Here is a 24,017-nt window from a genome sequence, read left to right on the forward strand (position 1 = left end):
ATAAAATTATCATTATAAATGTAACATAGTGTATTGATATACGTCTACTCATATTTGTATTTGGATATTTTCTTGCAAATAAAATGAAAGTATAATATTGAATATAAAATTTATAAAAGTAAATTCAATTTTAAATTGAATTTTTATGCATCACATCATAATTATGCTTTTAAATCATATTGTTATTTTTATTTTCCATTATTCAATCCCCGATCATACCATAATAAATCGATCGTAATATAAAGTGGTTAGTATAACATAGTAAACATTTTATTTTGACGCGCGTCGCCAGCCGGTCTAGTCCAGCATAAATTTAATCTTAGAATCGAGCGCTCATTTTGGTGACATTCTTATCGCCCTCCTGCGTGTCGTCGGTTTTCTATTTGATCGCTGACTTCTGATGCGGCCATTATACTGGCTTTTCCTTGTTGCTATTGTATCTCACAATGTTGACATTTAAAAAAGAATTCGATTTGGAGGAGGTATACGAATTGGTAAAGAAGGAATGCGAAAGTGCAGCTCTCAGCCGGTCGGACTGTGGACTGAAATGCATAGGATACCAGACAGATATACTGCTTTTCGCCTGCAATACTATTGTCGATGAGAAGATGGTTACGAAGATTGGGTATTATTGCTTTCAGGAAAAGATGGTTATGGACCTTTACGTTCACCAGGAGGTTATGGAAGTTCTTGTTGGATCTGTAAACCCTGAAAAGAATCTTCTTGGTAAGAATAAAGTTCATTTTGGGTAGTGACTAGCGTCCCAATTTTCCTGATCGAATTGCTACTAAATTGTGTTCAACACACTCTTCATAAAGCTTGGATCGCATCTTACAAGTTAAGTTAAGTAGGCTATACAAACAGAATCAAAACTGCTCTTTGCAGATTACCGTTATATAGATTTAGAAATTGACATCGTTTTCAGTTTACGCAAGAAAAAAGAATTTAAAGAGTTCAAACTATCAATCCTGTCTTGTCGAACTTATTAACATGAAGACTTTCGATTTAAACATCGATAGTCCACAGACACAACATCTACTGGTATGTAAAATATATAGATTCCGTGAATTCTTAGATTGTAGTTTGTACTGAACTCCGAAGTATCATTCTAAGAATTGTCCAGACGTTACAACCAATACATAACTCTCTATTGATCACAACATTGTTTCAGTTCTTCAAAACTGCACAGGTTAGAGTTAATTGCACGAAATTTAGTCGTGTTTGCAAAAATTTCTGACTTAAAGCCTGTTTGAGATTAGAGAAGTGCTGCCCTCTTCCAGCCTGACCACAGTGTATATAAGGTCACGTGATTTGTAATGAAGGTCACGTGTTATGTAATGAAACTTGCTCTACAATGAAACTTTTCCCGAATTCCCACTGCCACGAGCTATTTTACGAGAATATTGCACCAACTTAACTGCATGTGGATTGTGAAGATACTGTACAGTGTGTAATGAATATACTGTACAGTGTGTAATGAATATACTGTACAGTGTGTAATGAATATACTGTACAGTGTACAGTGTGTAATGAATATACTTTACAGTGTACAGTGTACGGTGTGTAATAAATATACTGTACAGTGTACAGTGTGTAATGAATATTGAATATACTGTACAGTGTACGGTGTGTACTGTGTTACGAATTTACTGTACAGTGTACAGTGTGTAATGAATATACTGTACAGTGTACGGTGTGTAATGAATATACTGTACAGTGTACGGTGTGTAATGAATATACTGTGTACAGTGTACGGTGTGTAATGAATGTACTGTACAGTGTACGGCTGTGTTATGAATGCAGTTATGTACATGCTATTTAACTATTTAATTACCGAAATATTGTTTCAGTTCTTTCCCTGGAGAAATGCGAAAGAAAAGGGTACTCGAAAAGAGCATTTGGTCTTTTTTATTGAAAAACGGCGTAAGTAAATGGGAACTGGAATCAGTTTTTCTGTTGAAGTATTGACATCCTTCCGACCAACATATTATAATACATAAAATGACACTGCCGTGTGTAAACTGTAAAATTTCGGGTTGTTAGGGAATACAAATATTTTACGACTGATTAGGTGAAACCTCAGGACTCGGCATCATTCATATAACAACGACCGTCAATCAGTTCGACGTAAGTTTTTGAACGATATCATCTTTTCATGCTTTAATTCTTATACTAAAGATATCTGTGGCTTATGTTGAAAATGCCTCATTTCAACAACAACCTTCAGTGGTATGTATATCAAATTTCAAAGATATCACGAGGCACAAACTCACAAACTGATATTAATGGTAAAGTCTGGTCTGATTATGCTGAAATCAAGTTTACTTATATCGCACTGTCTACTGTTTAAGAAATTGGGCAATTCAGTAGTGTGGCATAACACGGTTAACGCACGGTTAAGGCACGGTTAAGGCACAGTTAAGGCACGGTTAAGGCACGGTTAAGGCACGGTTAAGGCACAAGGGTTACATAAGGCACGGTTCTTAAGGCACGGTTAACGCACGGTTAACGCACGGTTAAGGCACGGTTAAGGCACAAACTGCCCAAAAGCAACCATTATGGTCGCTTAAGGCACGGTTAACGCACGGTTAACGCACGGTTGGGGAAATATAACATATAAACATACAAATGGTTAACTAAGGCACGGTTAAGGCACGGCTAGGGAACAAGGGTTACATAAGGCACGGTTGAGACACGGTCACTTAAGGCACGGTTAACGCACAAACTGCCCAAAAGCAACCATTATGGTCGCTTAAGGCACGGTTAACGCACGGTTGGGGAAATATAACCTATAAACATACAAGTGGTTAACTAAGGCACATGATCTGAATGTGACGATCTGTAAATTTTACAGTGCGATTCCCGCTATGAATAAACTTTCTAATTGTAAAGCAACAGCCCTGCTTCGTTTGACCGTCCTATATTTGAAATCCTTATCTCGATTAACGATCTCTTCAAGTAACAAGGCTCTTCAAATTAAGTTAACATCTCCTAGAGCTCACACCTGTTTATTTGAGCGCGGTGATCTACACAACCTACTTCGCAGTCATGTTTCAGATCACATCACCCAACCTTGCTGCGTGCTGACACCACCCGCACACTTATCAATACATGCAAACTTTTGATCTCGTTGATCAGCTGACATGGATCATATCCCGAAATAAACAAGCTCTGTCACTCTATCACAGTTGTATATAAACGCAGCTTTATTCAACACAACCATCCCATCTTTTCATTGTCTACTCTTAAAAATACTACTCTTAAAAAATATAGGACGGTCAAACGAAGCAGGGCTGTTGCTTTACAATTAGAAAGTTTATTCATAGCGGGAATCGCACTGTAAAATTTACAGATCGTCACATTCAGATCATGTGCCTTAGTTAACCACTTGTATGTTTATAGGTTATATTTCCCCAACCGTGCGTTAACCGTGCCCTAAGCGACCATAATGGTTGCTTTTGGGCAGTTTGTGCGTTAACCGTGCCTTAAGTGACCGTGTCTCAACCGTGCCTTATGTAACCCTTGTTCCCTAGCCGTGCCTTAACCGTGCCTTAGTTAACCATTTGTATGTTTATATGTTATATTTCCCCAACCGTGCGTTAACCGTGCCTTAAGCGACCATAATGGTTGCTTTTGGGCAGTTTGTGCCTTAACCGTGCCTTAACCGTGTTATGTCAAACTACTGAATTGCCAGAAATTGTGTCAAAGGAATTTCCACGCCTGATAAGATGCTGCAATATATATGAATATTTCTTAATCACTTGAAAAAGAAATTTTAACACATTATAACAATTTAAAACTTTTATAAACTTTTAAAGGTTCCATGTAGAATTCATAGCAAACTTTTACAGAAGATAGAAGTTCAGCAAATCCAGAAAGAGTTCCTCGTTCAACACTACGTTTGGTATCAGCTAGATCTGACAGCTATGCGGCTATACTACGTCTACCTTCAACAGCGGGTGAACACTAAACATAGATTGCTTAAATTTACAAACAATTTCCTTCTGAAAGAGAGGTGAAGCACATTTCCAACATGTTAAAATGACCTGAAATTTTCTCGTTTTTAGTCAACTTCCACCCAGGTAAAAAAACAGTATCTGGTTTTAACAATTGCCTCTCTCAATTATAACAATCCGAGAGTTAACTGTAAGTTATTGGCAGGTAACAGCTGGAGAAGTTCGCACGTCCAGCTCAATGTTTAATGTTTACCAGTTCTCCTCCCGAAGTAACCCTGAGATAGTCCTCTCTGTCAGTATCCCTCTGCCACTGTACCCTGAACTCTACTCCGGCAGGTATTATTATTGTAAGGGGGGGGGGGGGGGGGGGGGGGGGGGGGGGGGGGGGGGGGGGGGGGGTGACATGTCTCCAATGTCTCCCGCACCTTATCTTTTCGAAAAAGACAAAGACATTGGAGACATTGGAGACATTGGAGATATTGGAGACGCAGCTTTTGGAGACATTGGAGACATTGGGGACATTGGGGACATTAGGGACATTAGAGACACAGCTTTTGGAGACATTAAAGACATTGGGGACATTGGGGATATTGGAGACATTGGGGACATTAGGGACATAAAATGGATATTAGGGGCATTGGAGACATTGGAGACACAGCTTTTGGAGACTCCTCCTCCTCCTCCTCCTCCTCATCCTCCTCCTCCTCCTCCTCAGTCCTCCTCCTCCTCAGTCCTCCTCAGTCGTTCTCCTCCTCCTCCTGAGTCCTCCTCCTGGGACCTGGGTCCTCCTCCTGGGTCCTCCTCCGGACCTCCTGGGTCCTCCTCCGGACCTCCTGGGTCCTCCTCCGGACCTCCTGGGTCCTCCTCTTCCTGGGTCCTCCTCCTCCTCTTCATCCTCCTCCTCTTCCTCCTCAATCATCAGTCCTCCTCCTCAATCCTCCTCCTCATCCTTCTCGTCAGTCCTCCTCCTCCTCAGTCCTCCCCAAGTCCCCCTCCTCCTCAGTCCTCCCCCAGTCCCCCTCCTCCTCCTATTCAGTCTTCCTCCTCCTCCTAAGTTGACAGTTCTCCTCAGTCCTCCTCCTTCTCAGTCCTCCTCCTGAGTCCTCTTCCTGAGTCCTCCTCCTGAGTCCTCCTCCTCTTCCTGAGTCCTCCTCCTCCTAGGTCCTCCTCCTTCTCCTCCTCCTCCTCCTCCTCAGTCCTTCTCCTCCTCCTCCTCCTCCCTCTCTCTCATCCTCCTCAGCCATCCTCCTCAGCCATCCTCCTCAGCCATCCTCCTCAGCCATCCTCCTCAGTACTCCTCAGTCCTCCTCCTCATCCTTCTCCTTAGTCCTCCTCCTCCTCAGTCCTCCCCAGTCCCCCTCCTCCTCCTCAGTTTTCCTGAGTCCTCCTGAGTCCTCCTCCTCCTGAGTCCTCCTCCTGGGTTATCCTCCTAGGTCCTCCTCCTTCTCCTCCTCAGTCCTTCTCCTCCTCCCTCCTCAGTCCTCCTCCTCATCCCTGTCAGTCATCCTCCTCAGCCATCCTCCTCAGCCCTCCTCAGTCCTCCTTCTCCTCCTCAGTCCTCATCCTCAGTCCTCCTCTTCAGTCCTCCTCCTCCTGGGTCCTCTTCATCCTCCTCCTCTTGCTCCTCAGTCCTCAGTCCTCCTCCTCATCCTTCTCGTCAGTCCTCCTCCTCCTCAGTCCTCCCCAGTCCCCCTCCTTCTCCCCCTATTCAGTCTTCCTCCTCCTCCTATTCAGTCCTCCTCCTTCTCATTCCTTCTAAGTCCTCCTCCTGAGTCCCCCCTCCTCTTCCTCCTGAGTCCTCCTTCTGGTTCATCCTCCTCCTAGTTCCTCCGCCTTCTCCTTCTCCTCCTCAGTCCTTCTCCTCCTGCTCCTCCTCCTCAGTCATCCTCTTCAGTACTCCTCAGTCCTCCTCCTTCTCAGTCCTCTTCCTGAGTTCTCCTCCTCCTCCTGAGTCCTCCTTCTGGGTCCTCCTCCTCCTAGGTCCTCCTCCTTCTCCTCCTCAGTCCTACTCCTCCTCGTCAGTCCTCTTCCTCCTCCTCCTCCTCCTCCTCCTCCCTCTCAGTCATCCTCCCCAGCCATTCTCCTCAGCCATCCTCCTCAGTCCTCATCCTCCTCCTCAGTCATCCTCCTCCTGGGTCTTCCTCCTCTTCATCCTCCTCAGTCCTCAGTCCTCCTCCTCATCCTTCTCGTCAGTCTTCTTCATCCTCAGTCCTCCCCCAGTCCCCCCTCCTCCTCCTTCTACTATTCAGTCCTCCTCCTCCTCAGTTCTCCTCAGTCCTCTTCCTTTTCAGTCCTCCTGAGTCCTCCTCCTCCTCTTCCTCCTGAGTCCTCCTCCTGGGTCCTCATCCTCCTAGGTCCTCCTCCTTCTCCTTCTCCTCAGTCCTTCTTCTCCTCCTCCATCCTCCTCAGTCATCCTATTCAGCCATCCTCCTCAGTACTCCTCAGTCCTCCTCCTTCTCTGTCCTCCTCAGTCCTCTTCCTGAGTCCTCCTCCTAGGTCTTCCTCCTCTTCATCCTCCTCAGTCCTCAGTCCTCCTCCTCAGTCCTCCTTCTCATCCTTCTCGTCAGTCTTCTTCATCCTCAGTCCTCCCCCAGTCCCCCTCCTCCTCCTCCTATTCAGTCCTCCTCCTCCTCAGTTCTCCTCAGTCCTCTTCCTTTTCAGTCCTCCTGAGTCCTCCTCCTCCTCTTCCTCCTGAGTCCTCCTCCTAGGTCCTCATCCTCCTCCTCAGTCATCCTCCTCCTGGGTCTTCCTCCTCTTCATCCTCCTCAGTCCTCAGTCCTCCTCCTCATCCTTCTCGTCAGTCTTCTTCATCCTCAGTCCTCCCCCAGTCCCCCTCCTCCTCCTTCTACTATTCAGTCCTCCTCCTCCTCAGTTCTCCTCAGTCCTCTTCCTTTTCAGTCCTCCTGAGTCCTCCTCCTCCTCTTCCTCCTGAGTCCTCCTCCTGGGTCCTCATCCTCCTAGGTCCTCCTCCTTCTCCTTCTCCTCAGTCCTTCTTCTCCTCCTCCTCCCTCTCAGTCATCCTCCTCAGTCATCCTATTCAGCCATCCTCCTCAGTACTCCTCAGTCCTCCTCCTTCTCTGTCCTCCTCAGTCCTCTTCCTGAGTCCTCCTCCTAGGTCTTCCTCCTCTTCATCCTCCTCAGTCCTCAGTCCTCCTCCTCAGTCCTCCTTCTCATCCTTCTCGTCAGTCTTCTTCATCCTCAGTCCTCCCCCAGTCCCCCTCCTCCTCCTCCTATTCAGTCCTCCTCCTCCTCAGTTCTCCTCAGTCCTCTTCCTTTTCAGTCCTCCTGAGTCCTCCTCCTCCTCTTCCTCCTGAGTCCTCCTCCTAGGTCCTCATCCTCCTAGGTCCTCCTCCTTCTCCTTCTCCTCAGTCCTTCTCCTCCTCCTCCCTATCAGTCATCCTCCTCAGTCATCCTATTCAGCCATCCTCCTCAGTACTCCTCAGCCCTCCTCCTTCTCTGTCCTCCTCAGTCCTCTTCCTGAGTCCTCCTCCTCCTCCTGAGTCCTACTCCTGAGTCCTCCTCCTGGGTCCTCCTCCTCCTGGGTCCTCCTCCTCCTAGGTCCTCCTCCTCAGTCATCCTCCTCAGCCATCCTCCTCAGCCATCTTCCACAGCCATCCTCCTCAGCCATCCTCCTCAGCCATCCTCCTCAGCCATCCTCCACAGCCATCCTCCTCAGCCATCCTCCTCAGCCATCCTCCTCAGTACTCCTCAGTCCTCCTCCTTCTCAGTCCTCCTCAGTCCTCTTCCTGAGTCCTCCTCCTGAGTCCTCATCCTCCTCCTTCTCCTCCTGAGTCCTCTTCCTGGGTCATCCTCCTCCTAGATCTTCCTCCTTCTCCAATCATACATCTACGTCTCCAGTGTCTCCAATGTCTCCAATGTCTCCAAAAGCTTTGTCTCCAATGTCTCCAATGTCTCCAATGTCTCCAATGTCTCCAAAAGCTGTGTCTCCAATGTCTCCAATGTCTCCAGGACATGTCTCTGCACCCTATCTTTTCAAAAAAGACAAAAGACATTGGAGACATTGGAGACATGTCACCCCCCCCCCTGTAAGCTACAACAGATATTATAGCAGGTATTACAGTTGCAATTATCATCATTGTACTGCATGTATAATGTATGTTACATTATACAGCATGTTTAATGTATGTTACATTGTACTGCATGTATAATTTATGTTACATTGTACTGCATGTATGATGTATGTTACATTGTACAGTATGTATAATGTATATTATATTGTACAGCATGGTTCTCTCACTATGTGGTATTTTGGTGCCGCACCGTATGAATGGTGTAATTTCTAAATTCACCTCCTAAATCCAGACTCCTCACTCCAGCTGCTAATATCAGAGTTCTGGTCAACAGAATCTAGATTCTAGAGTACACCAAATTTACTGCTACTAATGTGTTACTATGTGTTACTATGTGTTACTATGTGTTACTATGTGTTACTATGTGTTACTATGTGTTACTATGTGTTACTATGTGTAACTATGTGTTACACATGTGTTACTATGTGTTACTATGTGTTACTATGTGTTACTATGTGTTACTATGTGTTACTATGTGTAACTATGTGTTACACATGTGTTACTATGTGTTACTATGTGTTACTATGTGTTACTATGTGTTACTATGTGTTACTATGTGTTACTATGTGTTACTATGTGTTACTATGTGTTACTATGTGTTACTATGTGTTACTATGTGTTACTATGTGTTAATATGTGTTACTATGTGTTACTAATGTGTTACTATGTGTTACTATGTGTTACTAATGTGTTACTATGTGTTACTAATGTGTTACTATGTGTTACTATGTGTTACTAATGTGTTACTATGTTACTAATGCCGTGTTATCCCAGTAAGAGGTACATGATCGGGCCCACCAGCTGTAGCATGCCCGACAGCAGGGTCAACGTGACAGTGCTCCGTCCCTCCAGTGACATTGAGAGTTTAGTCCTGTGTATTGGGTATAATGCTCACTACTTCGTCTACCTTATACATAGTGGTATGTACATGGTATTTCGTGTATTGTTCTATTTTGTACAGAGTGGTATGTACGTGGTATTTCGTGTATTGTTCGGAGTGTGACTCTAAAAATGCTGAGATAAATAACAATGGCAATTTTGTGCAGATTTTGTGCAGAGAGTCAGAGAGTGCGAGTTTATAAAATACTAATACTATACAATATGTAGATACCGTGCAGTGTTTCATCATTTCCAAGTCTGAAGAGTAGAGCGGCACCATGTTATGTGCATTATTTATTTTTGATTCATCATCTAATTCCAATATATCTATAATGATTATTTATATTTAATTTAAACAAATATCTGCAGGATTCCTTGTGGAATGTAAACACGGTGAAGCGGAGGGCGAAACGCAGTGTGTAATGTTCTTCAGCATGGCTGGTTATGTGTTCGTGTACTCACCTCCTACTGTCCTCCACTGTATAGATGCCAGGTGACTGTTCAGGATCAATTAGTTATCCATTGGTTATTTATTGATTATTAGTTTTTTGACAAATAAATGTGAATTTTACGAAAAGTTAGAGCTTATAATACTACAGGGAATAATGCTCCAACACGTGCAAATTCTTAGAGCGCATGTTCACTAATGAAAACGCTCTCAATTTTTGTTCGACTTCTAGGGAAGGGCAGGATTAGGTTCCGAGAAAGTTAGTTTAACAAAAGGTACAGTGGAGCTGCACGTGCCTGCTTCACTTATTTACTCACCAGTTGGTGTTATGAGGTCCAGGAACAAACACAGGCTTATGAACTATTAAATCCTTAAATGTTTCTACCATTTATTTAGTCTGACTACCTCTTCAAGGGAAATTTAAGATTTATTCCAAACAATAACCGACAGTGCAGGTGGTTAAAGTTCACATGTTTCTTTACCAGCCATCTGACCGCGGTTTACCCTCCAGTTCAATGGAGTTAATTTCATCCTGCTGGATGAAATTTCAATTTAAGTAATGCTTTTCAACTCCAGGACCGTAAATGTGTTGTTCCACTAAATTAACACGACCATCTTGAGGATGACCTGATCAAGCTTCACTGGCTGAATATAAAGAAACTTATTGCATTCAAAATCTTACTACTATCTGATAGTTCCTTGCTAGGATTGGCTCTAACTTAATAATATCTGCAAGACATGTTCAGATACTCACATCATGGTCACTCATTGAAACTGATTATCCCATATTTCAAATTCTAAGTTTAGTGAGCGTACTATCTTATCTGAAGTGGCTCCTAATTCTAAGTTTAGAACTATCTTATCTGAAGTGGCTCCTAATTCTAAGTTTAGAACTAGATCTTATCTGAAGTGGCTCCTAATTCTAAGTTTAGTGAGCGTACTATCTTATCCGAAGTGGCTCCTAATTCTAAGTTTAGTACTATCTTCTCTGAAGTCAAAATTTTTGGAACGTTTTTCTGAAAACCACTTTTCTCCACGTTTCATGGGACCCTGTTCATTATTTAATTAGCCGAAAATATTGTGTGAAAAATCCTCATATTGTTTGTCCGTTAATGTCCGCCAATGTCCGTCCGAGCCCGTCAATGTTCGCTCATATCCCAAAAACACGTCCGTTGTCTCATAGAATCCAAAAAGGACAGGACATAGGCGGACATGTCACCCCCTCCACTACAGCATTTGAGATCTTACTGTTAACATACAGTCACTGAAGTCCAAGCTCAACTATGATATTATATAGAAATTCAGAACTAAGGTATTTTAGCATGGCGTTATATATTAGTCCCGATCGTGTAATTCACTCAGGTGCTGTGTAATTTAATTGCAGTAAAATTGTATCTTTAACAATTTCAATTTTTCCTGATACCTTATGTTTCAAAATACCGCGATGTAACCAGCCCCCAGTCAGGGAGCATCAGATTCTAAAATCTCCATATGTACGCTAATATCTGTCTGTCCCTGCATTCATGTCATCAGCTGTTTTGACTGCCACTGCACTGTGTATTCAATAGCATCGCACAAATTTGGAAAAACTTCAAGAGACTTATAAACAGCATATCCATCTGATTGATTTAGATTCATTGTCCATTGACCATCGTTCATTTCAATTTTCAGCTCGACCCACCTTACAAGAAACAGTATGGTGTTTGAAGACGTGCCCCTACCCTGTTCTCTCACCATCGACCTGCAAGGTTTGTCAGAAAGCAATTTAAAGGGTTACACTGTAAATATCGAATGAAAAATTTAGAGAATGCACTATATTATTATTAATAAGGAATGTACAGATATTTCCTCAGATTATGTTCAGCATGCTGGCAAGGAGATGCCTCTGTGTCCCTTGAAACTTATGTCGGGGGACCCTGCATTAATAGTCAATCAGTCTACCATATACCGGGTAAGATAGTGTTCAGAACTGGATTATTAGATGACAGTTTGTTAACTTTTAGAGTGGAGGCTGTTATCATTTGATCTTACTAGCCCTTCTGTTTCTATAGATTCTGATTATTTTACTCTTTTTAGATTGAGCTGAAGTCGGAAGATATCTTATCTCGGTACAAGTCTATTTCTTGTCCTGCAACCTGGTCCTTCCTCATGCATCTCGCAGTAGATCATCTCAAAGAATTGAAGGTAGAATATTGTCTCAAATTATGTATTTATGATATTTTGATTAGAAGATGCTATACTGGCCAACAATTTTCGCCAAGCAATCTGATTGAACAATATTTTTATTTTCAGTTGGCTCACAAGATGTTGCTACATTCGATGGCAGTGTATCCTAGCAGTAAGATTTCAGAGCTTATCAAGGAATTCTTACTCACAGCTAGTCATGTAACTCTATTCGAACAGGTACAAAGTAAATACCCCGTCCAGCATAATCTCGCAACGTAAAAATTATAATCATTTTTTGAAGAAGTTGGAGCCTCAAGCCTGGAGGTTAAATGTCTAAAAATATTTCGGCGTATATATATATCGAGAGCACGTTTCATTGATTTTTTCATGCGATTTGTATGAGATTTCACCCGTGTATGCAATTTGTGTTCCCGGGTAGGTGGCACATGTTTCGGTGGTTAAATAACACCTAGGACTCCTAAACCACCAGGAAAACTAATTAGCATAGTGAGACATATCGGTCACAGAATAACAGATAAAATTGTCTTACCGGTAACCGCGAGTCAAAATAAGTAGAAATGCGCGCGCAATGAGACAAAATTTAATTTATTTTCGTTCCTGAGCTGGCTGCATGGCGTGATGAAAACAAACCCCTACACACTTGCTATCTCTAAGAAATGATTTAGTTTCAAATTTCGTCAAGTTCTCGAAATATTTGCTTACACCCGAAATATTTTCGAGTAACTGTTTTCTTTACAGGAGGGAATCACAAATGACATGCTGAGTGCCATGCCTTATGCTAACGAAGATCCCCAGCTAGCAGTACTGGATCGGAACAGAATATTGAAGATATCAAACATTTTCCAGACAATAACGAAGCCTATGTTGACCTCCCAGAAGGTCCTCAACATCGTCACTTACGCCGGCCCCTTCATCAGGTTTTTTCCCTAATTTTGGACTGCCAATTTTGATATAAATTTAAGGGCTAAGGCAAAATCTCGCAACTAAATCGCACTTATCAGGTCTAGTGTTAGATGTGGGAAACAGTGGTGAGGTGATGGACATATAACCATCCAAATACCAGAATGGGTCCTAAAGCTGTTCCGGGATCCGAAAAGAACTAGCGCTATATCCCTGGAATATTATCCCGAGATTGCTTATGGGTCGTTCACATATTACGTAATCAGGCGGGGGGGGGGGGGTTCCAAATGATTAAGCTAGTATAATTTGACACAATAGCTATGTGTAAAAATTATTACGGAGGGGGGGGGGGGTAAAAATTGTCGTCCGTACTCCGACTTACTTCTAACAAGTTCCATATTACCCCAGGTTTAACTTAGAAGAATTTGTGACGCGCTGTGCTCCAATGGTATCGCATACCCCGGGGGCAACGACCCATTCAACGTCACGGTCATCTATATCTGGTCCAAGCAGTACTGCACCCTCTAGCAGTGCCAACAGTACAAGCTCTAATGAGGACATCCAGTCCCTCTCCTCTCACTGTAATGATTCGGACGACGAGGAGAAGTTGCTGGCCGACACGATCTGCAATGCACTGGAGTATCACATCAAACGGAGATTTAATGAGACTCTCCGTTTGAAACATTGCCAAGACGCAGCTAAGCAATACTTCCTCAATCTGGCTAAACAGTGCAGAATAGTGCTGTCCCTGGTGTTGATATCGACAGGGAGAACTCCAGATTGGTATCCAGAATCTGACTGTTTGCAGGAAGATGTGCCTGAACCTGGCATCGGAGCTCTACTTAAACTGTTAGACGTTCTAAAGTACACTATGATACAGTTAGGGTGCCCTGCTCCAATTACTTTCGAGTGGGTGCATGTCTACAGTGCATATAAAGCGCTGTCGACGGAACTGTTCTTGAGAAGACTCTCGACCAAGTCGGTCAAGGTTACCCCTACGACGGTGAAAAAGTTTTTGTCGATGCTCCCAAAAGACTCAGAATCACAGATACTGTGCAGTGCTCTAGTCTCCTCACTATCCCGCAGCCAAGCATTGCAAGCTCTCAAAGCTTGGGACAGCCCCACTTATCGCAGTTTTACTGCACAGAATTACCTGGTAGCACTGCGAAACAAGGTGGGATCAGGTCTCCGCAGTCCGGCTGAACCTGTCTCTGACACACCAAGCTACCTTCGTACTCATCCCTTTATCCCTGTTAACAGTTTCTACTCGTATCTCTATCACAAGATTCAGGCCCCCGATCTGGCTAGGAAGTTGCAGGCTCTGAGTGACATGAGCATGGAGAAGACTAGGGAGAGGGAAACGGACGGTACACTGAGAGGCATTACTTTTTACTAGATTATAATCGATCAGGAATTTAATCATATCCATTTCAAGACACTAAAGGGGACCTGTGGTTTTAAAATAGCACTTTTTTTGGTATGATATTAGATTTCTGAGTAATAAATTATGTTCTTAATTTTATATTAGTCAACTGAACTTGGACATAAGTATAATCGCAAATTTTGTGCGATTCCATAAACCCATAAATCCAATTTTTATTTTTAAACATTGCAAAGTAGGACATCGCTGGCGATGCCTATTACATGATTTAAATCATTGCATTATGTGACGTTGTTTATTTAGGTTTAGTTTTTCTAGTGAACAATTGATACTGTCTTTACTTTAACAAAAGCTATAAAATGTAAAACAAAATAATATAGCGAATTAAATCCTATGTTTTTATACGATTATAATGTATGAGATTGTTTAACAGTTTATTGCTGATGACATACTTTATCACTGTTTCAAATAAATCCTACAAGTAGACAACATCAATTTTTATATCAAATCAAAAATTCATTGATCCATCTCAGTTCATTCAGATCAGCAATTATTGCTTATCTGAAATATTCAGATGATTTAAATAGTAAATAAATAGGTCCCTTAAAGTTCATGTTTTGGTGGGACTTAATAAATCCTAATACGTGGTTTTGACGCATCCAGTATCCAGAACTGATATTTTCTGTAGGTCACTATCCGTGGGCATAACAAGTGAGGGTAGTTGTGCGGAGGTTATAACACACGGATTGCTGGCGGATGACATCATGAGCTGTCCTAGGGTTCTGGGTTGGTCAGGGCGAGACAAGGGGTCTGCTCCGAGTCTCATCATATCAATTCCACCTGAAATAACGACACGTTTTAGTTGCATTTCCAAAATAGAAATAGTCCACAATTACTGCATCGTCTACTTTTAGATATGGTTATCTCGAATAAACTGTAACTTATTTCATGGTAGGATGGTATCTGAAGGGTGTTGGGCTCTGACAGGTGAAGTGGCGGCGAAGATATGGTCTGCTAAAATTACCGGAGGTAGGTCACACTTTATTTCCTTCTGTCGTTGTAATTTTATGGAAACACGTGCGCGACTGGAGCTGTTTGTCAGTTTTAATCACACGATCTTAATCCTGTGGCTTACCTTGTTGTAGAAAGAACTTGGGAAGTTGTTGAGTAAATGGGGACTGCAACGTAAGCAACTGAGGCAGGTTCCGACCAGGATACCCAAGCATGGATAGAGGTTCCACTCCTCGTCCTCTCTGAGGGCGACGTTATGTTTTATTTACAAATCAATAATCACTAATCATGCCTAATCATGCCTCATTATCGATGGCACCTTAAAAGTTTTACATCACTGGGCGTGAGAAAAGTTTATTTTCAACCTCATATACGGCACGGGAAAAGATAAATTGTCTGTGATGTGTGCACGAGGGGTAGTTAGTTTGAAAACCGTTTCACGTTACACAGTTGACATATTATTATTCCCTAAGTCATCCCGCACGCGTCGGCCGCCTCCCCCAAGTCTAACTCAGCGCCTCACCTTAATTTCGGAGAGCAGGTCTGGATCACTGAGGGGTCGCTTGAGATTGGACCTCCCTGTCACGTGACTGAAGGCGGATTGTTTCCGTACCCTGGATGGGTGAGTTGCCAGGGAGTTGTTTAGTAGCTGAGTGAAGTCGAGAGACTCAGGGTGCTCCACAAAGAAATATACCTGTTCAATGGGAAATTGTTCAAATCACGATAAATAAATGTGGAGGTTAAGCTAATTGTTGGTCGTTTAATTTCGGGGCGATGAGTCTTATTTTAAAAATTTTTCCCTTTACGTGTCACTGCGTAGCACGACGGTTTACAGTGCCAAGTTTTTGCTGTCTCTTTTGTAAAATTCCCGACCTTTCATCTGTATCGACTATTTTGTAACAGTTTATTTATAGAAGTTGTTACAGTCGGTGCAGGCCGTTTTAAACACGTTATGCATGGTCGGAACTTGGCACTTGGTCACGTTTCCTGCTACCGAGCGAGGAGCCGCGTTTAAAAAAGACTTATCTCCAGGTTTCCGCCCACAGACTGCATTATAGCAGTTTGAAGTTGGTTTATATTTATAAGGATGTTACAAAATTTTTTTTTCTTTAGATATTCTATTTTGGATATATTTATTGGACGTGGTCTTCTCAAGAGTGACAAATTTAGACCTTTTTTAAACGCGATTCTAAAAAATTGTACTGTAGCAGCATCTACAACATTTAAATTAATTTGCCATTAGTCATTTGGATGTGGGCCACGTGACGAACCTGTCTTTTTCCCGGGACATGCTGAATCAGGTTCTTTCGGTAATAATATCTTAGAGCTCGCGATAACTTGTCGTAGTTCATCTTAGGACGATTCTTGCGATTCCCCCAGCGGATCGCCATTTCCTTGCTGTTAATAACCTGAGGTAAAACAGTGTAAGGGATAAAAATAGAATCGGTTGTTATAATTTATATCCCATTTATCAGTTAGATCTTAATATGTTAAGTTCATAGGTTCGATTTTAATTCAGTGTTCGGACAGCTGACCTGATTTCAGCCTACATTAATAAAATTAGAGGCTATTCATACTTTACGAGATCTTAGCAATCACTTCCCAGTTCCCTGGTTTGTTTACGCGGATGAAGATCACTACGAATGGAAACATTTGACTTGTAATTTGATCATTCCAAATTTAGTTTCCTCTCTCTCTTGAAAACTGAAGATTAAATAATTGGAAATCTTATAGCCCGCTAGTTTTACTCTCAATATGCAGGATACGCCTCATGGTACATATTCGCTTAAAATTTGATCATACAAGGAAATGAATCGGGGTTCTGGACGTAATTTGACCTGAAGCTAACGACCACAGTAACAGTCATATTCCGGTCGAGCTGCAATTTAACCCAGGTGACATAATCATGAATGTTTTCCGAATCATTCTCCAGGTATTCACTAATCGGTGTAGCGATTCCTCTAAATATAGTACCAGCCCAGTGATTGGCTAATGTAAGGAATGCTGGCTTATCATTGGCTGTTAGGATGAGTTGTAGTGGACTGAGATCATCCCTCAGTAGGTACTGATGGGCACAATATGAAGGGGTATGTAGTGCAGTGTGACACCCGGTACCGGAAATAGGTTACTCCTCGCCGGTTGTTTCCATGGCGACGCCTGTCAGTCGAGTGCCCAACCCAACAGGGCTGTATGAACCGGCGCCCTCTTATTCTAAAACTAGACTGCCGAGAGGGTACTACTGTTTTGTCTACCGTCGTAAGCCGATACCTCTATAACGCGACCCTAATCGGCGAGAAAACTTTCGATTATCGTCATACAGTGAAATATGGCGAGGATTAATGACGAGAGTTTCCTTTCCTTTGAGACTGGACATTCTGTATGTGTCCTAGTTCGTCTACAAACCTTGAACTCCAGCGGTGTCTCCGTCCAGGCTACTATATCGTGACACGTCTCATCGGCTAGTAGTTCCAGAATGAACTGCCACAACGTCACGCCTTGTCGACCGCCTGAAACAAATAATTCAGTTAGAGGTCCCTTAATAAGGGTCTGATGTGAACTTGAAAACTTTTTTACGGTCTCCTGGTCTTAATTTGAGTAAGGAGCTGTGGTCTATTGTGAAGTAAAAGTGTTTGGAATTGAGGCACTGATTTGAAGGAAAAGAGTCTTCCGCAGCGCACCATGTGACTCGCGTCTGATAAATTGGAGATACTACGTAACCCAGGCTAAGATATACAGACAAAATAGTTGGTATAATTGGAGGGGAAGTTGTCCGATTGGCCAGTTCCCCCTTAACTCCAGGTACTACACTGTAATACAATTAGATTGGCTGGCAACCTCGTGAGACGCTTAACAAGAATTTAATTTACTAATGGATTACTCCTGATCAGCAGATAGTGCTATTTCCTTACAGGCTGGGAACTTCTCCTGGTAGACCCGTACAGGACGGAGACGTAACCTGGGGTAAGGGGAGCCGGACCAGGTCCCCTCCGGACTTTATAGTGTGACTAGACGCTCCCTCATGTCACCTCCTCCTTTCTTCTCGTCTCCAGTCGGAGCGACAGAGGGCGAGGGAGGGAGGTTAACCGAATAGGGTCAGACCTCGGATCTTCTTTTGTAAGATACCTCGCGGGGAGCGAAGGACCAGTGTCGTGTTATAATGAGACGTCCATTTTGTGACTTTATTGTTGAACCTCCCCGGGATCAGACACTACTCTCGGAATTATTCAATCGTCGTGACGGGGTCCGTATTTCAGTACTTTGGCACGATGAGACACTACTCCACTCTGCCAACTCGTTCGCCGCGCGACTAGACCCCTCGTATTGTAGTTCCTTGAAAGGTCTCGGGAGATGCTGTTACTGATTGGGAGACGCTACTAATTGTAACATCGCATCTCTCGCTAAAAACACTATCAATCAATCAAAGATTGGTGGTGGGCGAGCCTTGTCTCAATCTGAAGACAAGGTAGCATGTAGGATAACGGGAGGAGGAGGAGGGGAGTAACAATAACTCTACCCTCGAGCCGCGGAGTCTGTAACTCAGAGCACTTGCTTCCCCCAGTATTTGTCAACAAGGCTCCCCGCACTCGCTCACCATCTCACTGTATTTGTCCAAACAAATACCCCGATCGTGGAGCACGCCCGGCAGTGCCGGAGCCGAGTCTTCCGTCTACCTTTCACCTGTCAGTTTTCACCGGAACTGAGATTTCCCCGGCTGTAGACTGAGAGACGCGGGCTGCTGTCACCAGCTTCCTCGAACACTCACAATCTGAGACCTCTGTCCTGGACAAACACGTGGCTGGGGTGGGGGCAGCGGTAATGTCCCCTAATCTGCACACTGGCTATATAGTTGAAAGGCTGGTTTGTTTTACTAAAACTTTTAGGATATCATTTTCATATTCACACGCATAGGCGCGAAAATGGTATTATCAAGCTCATTGAACTCTGAAGGCCTGAAAGTGGTAAAGGTTATGGCTGGAAGCCAGTTGAGCAGTTTTTGAATTCCAACGTTTAGATTAAGCAGGATGTCAAAGTTAATGGTCGGGAGAAGCAGTCAGCAGACGCTTCAATTTTTCACCCTGTTAGTGCCACAGGTACTTCTTTTATCGCTTCCTAATTCTCTCGCCGCGATAATCAGTTTAAATTAAAGACTATATCTAAATTGTCGTAATGTATCGACGGTTTAAGTTGGCGCCTCCTGGACTGGTGAGTGCAGATGCGTTTCCATTACAGTACGGATAGACAGCATCCGCCGGCCATTCGAGGAATGTTCAATGTCTTGTCTGCAATGTGCTCTCACGTGACCCTTGGCCTCACCGTGACGTGTGACTGTGCTATGTGAGAGGGGTTGAGTGACTTGAGTGGAACAAAAAGTGAATTCTTCAAGGAGTTCGATAAAAATTTAGAGCGTAGTTTATTATTATTATAGTAATATGGTAGTAGTGTTCAAGAGATAGACAAAACGATGAACTTACAATCGATGCCGTTTGATGAGGGTCGTCTTTCTGTCTTGGAGGTCGGGAAATAATTCCTGTTCAGTTTATCTTCCTCTCCTTCTACGCTGCTATCTGATGACCGTCTTCTCTCTACAGAAAAGCAACCGAGTTAGAATTGGATGCAGTCTTGGTATAATTATTATTTAATGGTCCAGTAATTTTCTCATTTTTGTAGAGCTTTTAATTTTTACTGACTTAAATTCAATGACCTTCACTCACCTAGCTGGGCGGAAGGTTTCCTGTCATCCTCGTTCTGTTCTTGCTTCACTTGTTCTGAGGGCCGTGCTCCGATCGTCAGATTAAACTGGTCTCCCGCCACAGGCTGTAGTCGTACAATATCCTCAGCAGTGATTACTGAAGATCTATTGTAGGAGGGCGACTCACCTGGAGTCTGATAGTGCAGTGGTAATCTGGGGAGAGGGTGTTGTGGTTAGAATCGCATGTCTGAAGGATACGACTTGATATGTGAAATGGTCATTGTCGATTAGAATATCCGCTAAGGAAATATGATCGTTGGCACTCGTAACTGTGGCTATAAATTTAGTCTTGATCTAATTTTACGATGCTTTTCGTATCAAGATATTTATTCCCAAGAGTACATATTTAGAGAAGCCAACCTGTCTTGAGAAGAATGAAGGCTGAGAGGTGGAGGAGATATAGTGAGAGCTGGAGACTCGGGAGCACCCCTGGACGGAGACAAATTCGAGACATACGGTTTCAAACCAGGTTTCAGATCTTCAGAGTGTTTAGGTGAGAGATGTCTCTGATCGTGTGGTAGATGTGTCTCGAAGGGAGGGTGTGTGTGGTCTGCTGGAGGAGAGTGTCTAACCAGGGCAGCGGTACTCTGCAGTAAGTCTAGCGAAGAGCGGAATATGTTCCCTCCTCTGATCCCAACCATGTGCTCGATCTGAACATCAGTCGAGGATTATTAACAAACACTAAAATTACCAACCCGTGTTCACACCGCAATGTTTTATTTGCTATTGCTAAGATGAAGTTTGCACCAGTTTTCTAATCCTGATTTTTGATTAAGTTAAACACTCACCAACTGCGGAGAAAGGCTACAAAGTCCTGCACCGTCTACATTGAACTCTGTGATGTCGAGCTCTTCCAGATCGTTGGCTTCCCTTAACCAGCACAACCAATTCTGTGTCTGTCTCTTTGTCCATTTGTACGGATCTGAAGTAGTTTTGATTGAGCTATTGTAATTACACCTTACTCGGTTCTACTCTATTTAAAGGATCACTGAGTATGATTTAGTGCAAACAGGGCTGTTTAATTCCAACTCCAGTTCTCTTCTCCAGTTCTCTTCCCGTTACTCAAACCAAACTTTAGACTCAGTTAAGCTGTCTAAAAGCTGTAGGACCTGTCTGAACTCATCACTTATAATAACAGCAGACTTTCTTCGCCAGGCTATCCTCTTCTTCTTTGAGGAGCTACTCAGAATCAAATTTCAGAGCATTACTGAATACTGTTCGATCAGTGGACGGATTGGCAAGGAATTTTGTAAGTTTAAGGAAGTATCTTGAGCACCAGTATGTGTTATGGTGTTATTCACAAATTATAGCGGACCTCATCAAAAACATGGGACCATTACGATAGAATAAAGGAACATAAAATTTAGAAATTTGGAGTATTAGGGCCAAAGGGTGGGGTGGGGAAATTGATTCATATGCCTCATAAGCTAGCTTGTCAGGGTCAGCATGGAAATCATTAAGCGGTTCAAATCCGTGCAGGGCCCTGTTAATTGTTGCTGTTCCATTAACCACTCAGCACAAGCTAACGCCAGCTTTAAATAATTAACTTTGTGTAATTTCTACATAAAAGCTATATTATGTAAAATTGATTACAGAAGGGAAGTTTCTAATATCGCCAAAAAGTGATAACGTAATATGTGGACGATCCCTCACGTTGTTTTCAGTTGCATAGTACCTTACTTATTAAGGAATTTCGACTATTAATGTTCAACTAACTGCTTGATACAATCTGAGATGTGTTGCACAGGTTAGGAGATATTTACTTCTGTGGAAAGTTTGGATACAGAGAATTATGAGAAAAAACACGATTATTAATGAAAAGAATGATGTAATGCGTTGAATAAAAACAGTTTTAAGTCGCAGACTTGTTGTTGTCTTTCCTTCTTTCGTTTATCGAACCTAATTATAGGGTACCAGTATCATGCATTTTAATTTCAGCGTGAGCTTACCTACACTTTTTTTCTGGATATTTTGACCTGTTTCCAAGAAAGTAAAAACAAGATGTTTGAATGAGTTAATATAATAGTCGACACGATACCTAAAGCCTGGCTGATTAACGAACACTAAAATCGCCTTCAAATTTCTTGTTGTAAACACCTCTCCTGATTTATTATATATAATGTGTTCCTATTCTGGTGTTTTTATCGTTTTGTGCTACTAAGTACATATTCTGCATGTGTGAATTTAGCTGTTGAGAACTCCCAGAATACACACTACTACTTTTATCTTATAGACTAGGGGAATCATAGTTTAACAGAATACGAAGGAATAGGATAAACTTAAACTCATCAGTGTGTTACTGGCATTTTACCTTGCAATAAACTAACTAGTAAGTTTGATTATGTAGAAGGATTAAGTATATTTCTGCAATCTGCACAATAAGTAGTGATACTGATAGATATTGACACCCACAACTTAACCACATTATAAGTATAATGCGGTAGTAGTAGTAGTAGTCATGCTGTTAATGTTAAAGTCTCTGCTGAGATTTACAATTATTCCTTCTTATGTGGTCACCGTTAAAATTAGAGCTAAGCTGTGTTTACGGTATATACCGGAGTATACCGGAGATTTTTACAAAAAATACACTGCTGAGTGTGTCTCAATCGTCAATTGCGATTAGTGCCTGTGATAGAATGACGCATGATATAATAATGCAATGAGGGTTACACTGATTTTAGAAGAAATTCGAAATTGAATTTCTAACCTAAATTGATACTTGGTTCAGTATGCCTGAACAAAACATCGGAAACAAGACACTAGTCATTAAGTTCATATTCAAATACATAATTGGATCATATTTGTTCATATTTCATTTTCATATCTGTATGTCCTCTTCATATTTGGTTTAGCTCAGGTATTGGTTTAAACTGAAGTAGACAACGTTTTATCACCTGCAAAGTATTAATTTTCTGTATGCCATTTCCTATGATTACAGATTTTGTGCACACGCCTTGGAAGTTTCACTTGGGTAGGGGCACCAAACTCTTGCTTGAGTAATTTATTATCATTCACAAACAAGATTTAGGGCGGCTTCGCTTCGTTGAATATAAAACGTATCACTAAGGATCCCAAAATCTATAGTCGTGCGCTCAGAATATTTTGAATAATTGTTTTTCGAAAAATTTAAATCATTCGTGTTATCAGTTCAAACAAAAGAGAAATTAGGTAACTGATATGGATAAAATGTCAAAGAAAGGCTGGTACCTGCCGGTAGAGACAATTCTAGGGGGAGGTTCACTCTTGCTTCTCCAGCAATTTCGCTACTAAAGTTGATATTACATCGACCTATCCTAGCGAAATCGCCGCTATTCGAAGTTCCTTCCACTTTCAGCATGTTGGTCACAAAAACGAAACTAATTTGTTTTTAACTTGCCAAATCAAAACGGTTCAATGAAAAATAATGGGGTGGCTGGGTCTCGACTCAGTGTACTGATCGGAAACTGCCTCTAGACAGCAGGAATTGGGTGACGTAACCGTGTTACTTAATCTCCTTCTCTGCAGGTGATCACGCGGCGTTGCTAAGCGACCACGTGAACGTCACGTGGGCGACAGAAGAGGTCGCAATTTGATGTTTGGTGTCATGTGACAAAGCGTTGCGTCACCTCACAGGGCGCGTATTGTGTTGTGTTACCATAAAGTCTACTTGACCTGATACCTCTGCAATATCTTGAGGCAAAGGCTTTGACAATTTGGCAAGGCCAAGATAATTACTCAAGTAATTACTCAATAAATGCCAAGGTCTCACCTCTCAATTTGAGTTACAGTCAATCAAAACAAGGAGTATCTTAAAGAACAGGGCGTGAATTTCCAATCAAAAGTATTCCGTTATAATAGTCTAAAATTAATATCAGATTCCTCTTCTTGAGCTGAAGCCAAGTTCAATCATCCTGTTTCTGACCCTGTCTGCGAACGGTCCGCGGTTTGGGGGTCTCAGGGATCGCCGCTCCTCTGCCATGGAGTTTTCAACATTCTGGCCCATCAGATAGTGCGGAATAGATCTCCTCACTGCAGGAAGATACGATTTCAGAGCTTCAAGTTCGGCCTGGGCCTCTTCGGAGTTTTTGTCGTCCGTATCCTCACCAAGGAGGGAAGCCAACATCTCTTCGGTTTTCGGGCACAATGAAAAGTCAGCGAACATACGCCTCATTCGCCATCTTGTCTTCATATCCTTTGTCAGCAACTCCAAAGGTATGCTTTGAGTTTTCAGGATAATTTCCTTGAACTGCGGAGATCTAATGCTGTAGGCTGATATCTCGCATGTGGCCACCATGGTGAACATGTACTCATTACGGCCACACAAATGTTCAAAACCGCCAACAAATTCTCCAGGGCCAACATCTATCACCGGCAATCGTTCTGTCTTGTTTCTCTGTCGAAGTTTGGTAGAAGGAAGGTGCTGGACAGCCTCTGG

General features: G+C 42.6%; 3 protein-coding genes across 5 annotated transcripts in view; 2 read left to right on the top strand and 1 right to left on the bottom strand.

The window, feature by feature from the left end:
* The window catches only part of LOC134816130 (erythroferrone-like), a 75,930-nt gene that overhangs the window by 43,518 nt on the left and 8,395 nt on the right, over positions 1-24,017 (top strand). The gene's annotated exons all lie outside the window — the stretch shown is intronic.
* Positions 316-14,290, top strand: LOC134814603 (gamma-secretase-activating protein-like). Of its 2 annotated transcripts, XM_063822728.1 has the most exons (15): positions 356-726; positions 926-1,041; positions 1,172-1,189; positions 1,851-1,923; positions 2,084-2,127; positions 3,852-3,959; positions 4,162-4,292; positions 8,822-8,967; positions 9,296-9,419; positions 11,046-11,122; positions 11,228-11,325; positions 11,451-11,558; positions 11,667-11,777; positions 12,300-12,478; positions 12,870-14,290. In XM_063822728.1, the coding sequence occupies exons 1-15, from the start codon at positions 447-449 to the stop codon at positions 13,855-13,857; spliced, it is 2,601 nt and encodes an 866-aa protein (XP_063678798.1). In that variant the 5' UTR covers positions 356-446; the 3' UTR covers positions 13,858-14,290. The 2 variants fall into 2 exon arrangements, with proteins under 2 accessions (XP_063678800.1, XP_063678798.1); XM_063822730.1 differs by lacking the exon at positions 1,172-1,189 and having other exon boundaries at positions 316-726; positions 12,870-14,288.
* LOC134814604 (transforming protein p54/c-ets-1-like) lies at positions 14,182-23,103 on the bottom strand. The gene is made up of 10 exons (XM_063822731.1): positions 22,811-23,103; positions 20,392-20,525; positions 19,964-20,253; positions 19,566-19,756; positions 19,326-19,436; positions 17,257-17,360; positions 16,125-16,262; positions 15,377-15,547; positions 14,978-15,095; positions 14,182-14,682 (listed from the first exon to the last, which is right to left on the bottom strand). The coding sequence occupies exons 1-10, from the start codon at positions 22,938-22,940 to the stop codon at positions 14,480-14,482; spliced, it is 1,590 nt and encodes a 529-aa protein (XP_063678801.1). The 5' UTR covers positions 22,941-23,103; the 3' UTR covers positions 14,182-14,479.

The sequence above is a fragment of the Bolinopsis microptera genome, chromosome 5 (assembly GCF_026151205.1).
Source record: "Bolinopsis microptera isolate Bmic1 chromosome 5, MBARI_Bmic_1.0, whole genome shotgun sequence".
Lineage (NCBI taxonomy): Eukaryota > Metazoa > Ctenophora > Tentaculata > Lobata > Bolinopsidae > Bolinopsis > Bolinopsis microptera.